At 40.7% G+C, this 7,727-nt stretch overlaps 1 protein-coding gene across 13 annotated transcripts; it reads left to right on the forward strand.

The window, feature by feature from the left end:
* The first annotated feature begins 2,861 nt into the window (after positions 1 to 2,861).
* Positions 2,862 to 7,329, forward strand: usf1 (upstream transcription factor 1). 13 transcript variants are annotated; one of them, XM_014162463.2, is made up of 11 exons: positions 2,862 to 3,125; positions 3,793 to 3,856; positions 4,011 to 4,060; positions 4,157 to 4,308; positions 4,480 to 4,593; positions 4,873 to 5,026; positions 5,204 to 5,291; positions 5,530 to 5,588; positions 5,743 to 5,855; positions 6,055 to 6,183; positions 6,569 to 7,329. In XM_014162463.2, exons 2-11 carry the CDS (start codon positions 3,813 to 3,815, stop codon positions 6,656 to 6,658), a joined length of 993 nt encoding a protein of 330 aa, XP_014017938.1. In that variant the 5' UTR covers positions 2,862 to 3,125; positions 3,793 to 3,812; the 3' UTR covers positions 6,659 to 7,329.
* The last annotated feature ends 398 nt before the right edge of the window (positions 7,330 to 7,727 follow it).

Genomic DNA, 7,727 nt, shown 5'->3' on the forward strand with positions numbered 1-7,727 from the left:
ATCGTCATTGTAAAAAGAACAAAGATTAGGCCCACTGCTGCAGAGAGAAATCATCCTGACAATTTTCCTCAAGTGGATGACTTTGTACATGTTAATGAACACAATAACCTTCCTCTCCCCAGAACACATCAAAGCTTGCTCTACCATGGGGTTGATGTTGCATCAAGCTCCCACCCTGCTATGGCCTGTGGTATTCATGTCACTATGGAATATCCTCTCCTGAATGCACTACCTACCCCAACAAACAGGTCAGCTGACCGCCTGGAGCATATAAGATGCTTATTTGGATAATAAACAGATTTCCCACACAAAATACTGCGGCGGCATAGCTCAGTGGTTACTTTCGACACGTTCTATAAAACGCCGTTTGGATCTTTGCGTGTCAAAAAAGATAAATTTCAAATAACACTATTTGACATGTCAAATAACACAATTATATTATATAATGTTGTGTGTGCTGAATTTGCACGTGTAAGCAAAGCGCCACCATTACGATCACTGTCAAAGCTGTACAGTACCGCGCTGGTAATAAGGCATTATTTGTTTGACCGAATGGAAACACGTCTGTGTGAGCATTTGAAATGAGATCAGGTTCTAAAATGTTTGCAAATATGTTATTAGCAACTTCTGGGATATCTAGCTAACACAAATGCAACCAGCCTGAAAACAATGACCAGTGGAAACTGCAGTCATTTTCAATATTCTTAGCAATGATTTAGGAATCCATGCAAGTAAGTATTAGCTAGGTAGCCATTTGTTGTTCTCCTACTGAAATAACTAGCTAGCCAGCTACTTAACCCTGTTGCCCAAAACGAACGTTATAAGCAACCAGCTAGCTTCATCTGGCTAGTATCGCTTGACCGGAAAGAAATTGTGTTGTGAAGTTAGCCATAATAAGGATTAACCACAATAGTGGAATTTGCGTTTCGCCTTCAAAATAAAAGTCCCTATTTGAAAGGTATGCAGAAGGTTACAATTGGTGGAATCATGCCATACTTAGACTAGATGTTAAACAAGGTTGGAATGTGGAGCAATGAAGTGGTGTATCAGTCTACTCGGTGACACCCACAGAACACAACTGTGAAGCGTTTATGCAAATATTAGCGTCGTAGCTCTTATTGCTGGACTTTGACTTTGGGAATTCACCTCCCAGTCAGCCCATTGTGCGTATTGACATTGATATTGCACTGTACAGCTTTACCCAAAGTCCTCGGCGTTATCAGGCACCAAAACACCCACGCAGTATTGTTTTTCCTCAGGAATAATGTTCAATACACATAGTAGGTTGACTGGTACAATAAATGTTGCTCAATTAACAGTGGTGTCAGAGTCCCGCAATAAGAGCTACGACGCTAATGTTCTCTGTGTGTCACTGAGTAGACTGATACCCCATGTCATTGATCCACAATCCATAGGTAAGGCTGTACAGTGAAATAAGTATGCCAACAATGCAATTCTAAAGTATAATACATCCAGTGTGATTTCAACAGATTTTTGTCAAAATAACTAATTGTCTTTTGTTGAATTTATATAAGAACATTCCAACCTCGTTTAGCATGATCTATTCCATTATGGCATGATTCCACTATTTGTAATCAAATAACACTATTTGACGTGTCAAATAAGCTTGTTTACCAGTCAGGTCAGTCAGGTTATGACTGCAGTCACATAATAATTTAACCGTTAATACATGTTTTCCTTAGTTATAACACATTGATTACACTATCACTCGTATTTTATATGTCACAACGATTCGTCGATAAGTATGCAATGATGCTGGTAAAAGTTGTCTAGCGCACCTACAGTGCTGGCCATAAAAAAAAAGCTAGCTAGCTGATGGATGCAAACTATGTTCTTCCCCAAAAACATAACAAAACGACATAATCTGTTTCAGTAGGTGTCATCATCTAAAATAACCCTAAAACAGTTTAATGGTGGTCGGACCCATCTACGTGAAGCTAGCCACAATAAGGATTAGCCACAATAGTGGACTTTGCGGTTAGCCTTCAGAATAAAAGTATGACATTGACAGTGATGCAAATGAATACAAATAGTAGAATTATGCCGTAATTGAATAGATCATGCTAAACGAGGTTGGAATGTTGTTATATAAAATCAACAAAAGACAATAATTAGTTAATTTGACAAAATCTGTTGAAATCACACTGGATGTATTATACTTTAGAATTGCATTGGGGGAATACTTATTTCACTGTAGAGCCTGACCTATTCATTGTGGATGAATGACATGGGGTATCAGTCTACTCAGTGACACCCAGAGAACATTAGCACCGTAGCTCTTATTGACTGGTGAGGTGATTTCACAGTCACAATCCCGTGATAAGAGCTACAACGCTAATATTTGCGTAAACTCTTCACAGTTATGTTCTGTGCGTGTCATTGAGTAGACTGATACCCCATTGCATTGCTTCACATTCCAACCTTGTTTAACGTCTAGTCTAAATATGGCAACCGTAAATTCCACTGTTGTGCCTAATACGTATTGTTTCTAGCTTCACAACACATAACCCGGTCTGGTCGAGCATCACTAGCAAGGGTGAAGCTAGCTGGCTGCTTATAGCGTTAGCTTTGGCTATTTATTTCCATGAACTGATGCTCAGTTTCAATAGGCGAACAACAAGTGGCTCACAAGGATTCCTAAATAATTGTTAAGAATAATGAAAATGACTGCAGTTTCTACTGGTCATTGTTTTCAGGCTGGTGCCAGGCTAAAGCTAGCTACCCCAGAAGTTGCGGTCGAACAAATAATGTACCCCTTCGGGCCAAAATAACTTTTAATGTATTTGCCCACGGTCCCAGATTCAGGATCGGTTTTATATTGTATCTCTTGATTTATACCAGTGGTGTGGTTAAAATGCTGATCCTAGATCGGCACAGTTGGTGAAGCCCGGTAAAGATGGCCACAACTCTAGATCCGTTTGATTTATCTTACCCGGCGCAATTTCGAGGAGCAGTGGAATGGTAAACAGGCCAAATCTGCTATTGAGCGCGGCATACGGTGTAAATGAAGCGCACCGAAGATTTGGTACATGCGCAGACCATTCAGTCATTGGCGCAGACAGCCAGTAATGTTGACAAACAATTGGGGAGGGGCCAATTGCACGGTAAGCGGCTACAATTTTCCGATCTTGTATGTAGCTATTTTCTTCGATGTTTCAAGCAGTGTTGTACAAATACCAAATATTGGACATTTGCTTGGCTTTATTACTGGCTAAATAGCTAGTTTACGTTAAATCACAACATTAGCTATAGCAAAGATGCTTTGTTGAACTGAGCCGTCGCAGCTTGAAGGAACCGCTGGAATAATGCAGCTTTATGCTAATGCTAGCTACATATTCGTAATTTATACAACAAGTAAACATCGGTATGTGTGTTGGTTAGTTAATTTACTACTTTAGAAAGCTGGGTTCGGCATTTAGAATTGTGATATTTCGTTGCAGCTGTTTGCGTGGCGTCCTCAGCAATATAATGCATCTGCTAAAGTTACAGGGTAATGTTCGCTAGTTATTTGCTGAATGAGGTTCTACGCTCGCGGCTACATTCTAGTGTGTAACGTTGACTAACTACTGAAGGGGCCTAAAGAGTACTGTTATCACTTCAATTAAACACACAGTATATCTTGTTCTTCCTTGAAGGCTTTATAGATTCTATTTGAATACACGCAGAGCCTGTACCAATGTTTGGAAATCAGAGGTTTCAGGTTTGTGATTGTGTTTCTGTAGCCTAGTTTGTTTCCCCCAAAAAATAACCAACTTGTCTATTTTCCTCAAGCCTATTTATCTCCCGGGTGAATGAAGGAGATTCTCTTTCCAGTTGACACTGTGAAAATGAAGGGGTGAGCTAACAATACATTTATTCATCCATCATCCATTTTTAACCAAAGCTACATCCACATGATTTGTTGTAATGAATTTGAGTGTTGTGCTGGATGATCATATTCTGGGTGTGTTACCGTATATTATCATTGTTCCTCTCATTTTGTTATGTAGTCAACAGAAAAGCCCAGACCCGGATGAAAGTGCACATGTCATTGAAGAAGGTAACGTCACGTGGAAAGGAAATAATGCCCCTCAAAACATCAGAAGACACCCATGGTATTTTCTTGCTTATATTATAGAGATTTTTGCTCTTTCAGGTGCAGTGGCTACAGCTGATGACCCATCAGCTGCCATCGCCACCATTCAGTCTGCCGCCAACTTCTCCTCAGAGCATCCCATAAAGTATCTATTCAAGACGGAGGGAGCTGGGGGGCAGGTAGGGGAGCTGTACTACCCTCCCGCTGGGCAGGTACAGTTAGGGAGAGCATACTCTACAGGGCTCACTAGATCTAGATGAAGTCTCTGAGCTCTGAGCCCAGCCAATGCCCATCCACAGTTTTCTGAGGCTCAGTCTTCTGTCATTACTAATGACCGATTTGATGTTTCGCTCAGCAAACCTGTGTGTTTTCTTTTGCTGAAGGTGACATACAGAGTCATCCAGGTGTCTGATGGACAGTTGGAGGCTCAAAGTGATGGAGCCACAGCGGTCAGTGTGCTCACTGGATTTCCTGCAGCCACACAGCCTATGACCCAGGTGAGAATTTATACGAGCAGGACTTGGGGCTCTCCCAGCGGGAAACACTGGTTTGAAATTATGCCAAAATTAGTCATTTCAACCTGTTTCTGGTTGTAATTACATACATTTTAACCAGTTTTGTCCACCAGGCTAGTAGTATTCAATCAGATTCTGTAAATCAAACAACATTGTTTTTAATCTGGGATAATACAGATTCTCTATTCCTCTACTTCTACTTCTCACTGTATACAGTTCTGATTGTTATTCAACACTGACAAAGGTGTCCTCTTACTGTAGGCTGTGTTCTCTCAGTCCGAGGGGTTGGAAGGGGACGGCACTGAGACACATTACACCTACTACCCTGCCACCATCGCTGATACTTCACCAGGCACCATGGTAACCAGCGTGGTGCAGGCATCTGATACACATCTAAGTCAGAGCACTCCCACTGGTGAGGAGATTAAGGAGACTCAATTTCACAGAATGAATAGATCCTATTTCTATGCTCCATCAGGTTATGCATTTATTTCCAATTGGCTCTCCATTTTGATTTCCATTTGATATTGATACATTTATATGGACAATTTGGATTGAAGGAAGCAAGGGGCTTCTTTGTTCTTTGTTTCAGGGCAGTTGTATGTGATGATGTCCCCCCAGGAAGTGCTGACAGGAGCTAACCAGAGGTCCATTGCACCTCGCACACAACCTTACAACACGTAAGCTGCCATTTTGATCAGTACAGTAGGTACTGGACTGGAGAAGCCAGGAGAATCATCACAGTTACCATACTAGTTAGTCACACTGTCCCGTGCACATTCATGTTTCTTTTGTGTTGGGTCTTAATTACTTAGCCTTGTTACTGTTTTAGCTGCACATATGGATGTATGCTGTGTATGACAATGGTTTCCATGGTAATATCTGTTTATTCATGTCTATACTGATTGTGTCTTGCAGAAAATCAGAGGTCCCACGCACTTCTAGAGATGACAAAAGGCGAGCCCAGCACAACGAGGGTGAGACCTAGATACCCATCATAAATTACTCATACAATACTTCATATGAAAGGCCTATTAAATGCTAGTTGGGTTTGCATGTCACGTTGAGCACAGAATCATATGTTGCCCTGCTTGCCTACTCAAATGTGTTATTGTGTAATTTGTCTCCAAGTTGAACGTAGACGCAGGGACAAGATCAACAACTGGATTGTCACGCTCTCAAAGACTATCCCAGACTGCAACATTGACCCTACCAAGTCAGGGCAGGTCAGTATCAGTAATGAGGTCAGTATCACCATAAAATGGGTCACACTCAAGTCTCATGGGTATGGCCAGGAGATTTTCCTGAACATGTCAACTGACTAGAAAGAACTTAGCTATAAAAATAAGGACCTAGAGTTTTTCCTTGTCAGAACACATTCTCAGGAAAAACATCCTGGCCCTACATGGGAGAGGGTGACACGGTGTTTCTGTTTTGGTCCAGAGTAAAGGTGGGATCCTCTCCAAAGCCTGTGACTATATCCAGGAGCTTCGGCAGAACAACCTCAGACTCGGGGATGACCTAAGCACCCTGGAGAGGCTCAGAATGGACAACCAACTACTGAGGCAGGAGGTAAGACACTATGGCTGTGTTTACACAGGAAGCCCAATTCTGATATTTTGGCCAATTATTGTAGAAAGAGTTGATCTGATTGGTCTAAAGACCAATAAGTGGGAAAAGATCAGAATTGGGCTGCCTGTGTAAATGCAGCCTACCATGATTCATTCACTCTTTGTAATCTACGAATCACTGTGCATCCAAACAACAACTTAACTACTTATAAAGTGATCAAGGTTAGGTGTTCTGCACCTCGCTGTGCTCAAACTATCCCTCAAACATGCTGAAAATGTAACTTGCAAACAAAATACCAAACCATAGGATAGCTTTTCACAAATCCATGCATCAGCTGTAATAATAGGCTTTGTTTGGGCTGCTTTTTCCCTCCAATTTTGCACAGGTAGAAGACTGGAAATCCAAGAACCAGATTCTGAGGAACCAGATGCGACAGAATGGCATTGTTGGAGCAGCAACAGCAGACCCTCAGTGATGGGCAGCATGGGTAGTCAGGGGAGAAAAAGGATGTTAGATCATAGAATTTGAATATCTCAGTGGAGGAATGGTAGAATTACCTTGTGACAGAACTTTGGACCTCAAACCAGAAGAAAATTCTCACTTCACTACAAAATCAGTCTGAAGGAGTTTGCAGATAAGTCATTAAATGGTCACATTTTACATACGGAAAACAATCTTAGCTCTTATAAGTAAAGATTTTCCCTGCAGCTATTCAGCTGTCATGTACATACAATTGTTTAGCTTTTTTACCTTTGACACAATTGCGCTTCAATGTATCAAGTATATTTAGTAACTCTTAGTGTAAGTCTAAAAAAATACATTTACATTTGATACATCTAGTATCAGATGTCCCCACTTCCAGAAATGGCTCAGCACTTTGTTTTTCTGAAGTTGTCAGTGGAATATGTATTACAATGATATATATATATATTGTAATAAAGGATCTTTGTATTGGTAAATTATGATGGAACTTCACAATTGAGTGAAAAACGTAATGGGATTCAGAGCTTTCTGTTCGCTTCACTTATTGAATCCACTATGAACATCAGTTGTATCATTCTGATTTTTCATTTCATCATTAGCTAACCTAGTACATAATGTATGATTGTTATTAGCATTTTTAATTAAACAAAAATATCCAAGTAATATGGACTTATGAACTATGTTTTCTAATTTGACTGTTTCCTGAATGCATGCAATTTATGGGAACTCGTCGGCAAGGGGTCATCATTCGGAGACTGGCCCTTTAAGAATTAGGCTACAGTGTAGCAGTCACATTTCGACGTGAAATCGTATGGGTACACAATTTTGCTGTTTGTTGTACTGTATCGCATAAACCAATGTATTTGATGTTGTTTACAAGCGAATAAGACTAGGGCCAAGAAAAGTATATGCATTTTATTGGTAGCTGGCCACAGCACCATTCTATAAACTCAGATGAAGGTAGGTTGTTTATGTGAGCAGGCAAGGTTTGGGAGCAGAATTCGCATACGTGGTTGGTTCATTTCACAACACAAGCAGGTCAATGCACACAAACGCATAAA

The sequence above is a fragment of the Salmo salar genome, chromosome ssa20 (assembly GCF_905237065.1).
Source record: "Salmo salar chromosome ssa20, Ssal_v3.1, whole genome shotgun sequence".
Lineage (NCBI taxonomy): Eukaryota > Metazoa > Chordata > Actinopteri > Salmoniformes > Salmonidae > Salmo > Salmo salar.

Excerpts from the sequence above, each read along its gene's own strand:
- usf1 (XM_014162459.2), top strand. The coding sequence starts at position 3,813 with ATGAAGGAGATTCTCTTTCCAGTTGACACTGTGAAAATGAAGGG. Across the intron at positions 5,589-5,742 it reads GCGAGCCCAGCACAACGAGG|TTGAACGTAGACGCAGGGAC; the intron begins GTGAGACCTAGA and ends TTTGTCTCCAAG. Across the intron at positions 6,184-6,568 it reads ACCAACTACTGAGGCAGGAG|GTAGAAGACTGGAAATCCAA; the intron begins GTAAGACACTAT and ends AATTTTGCACAG.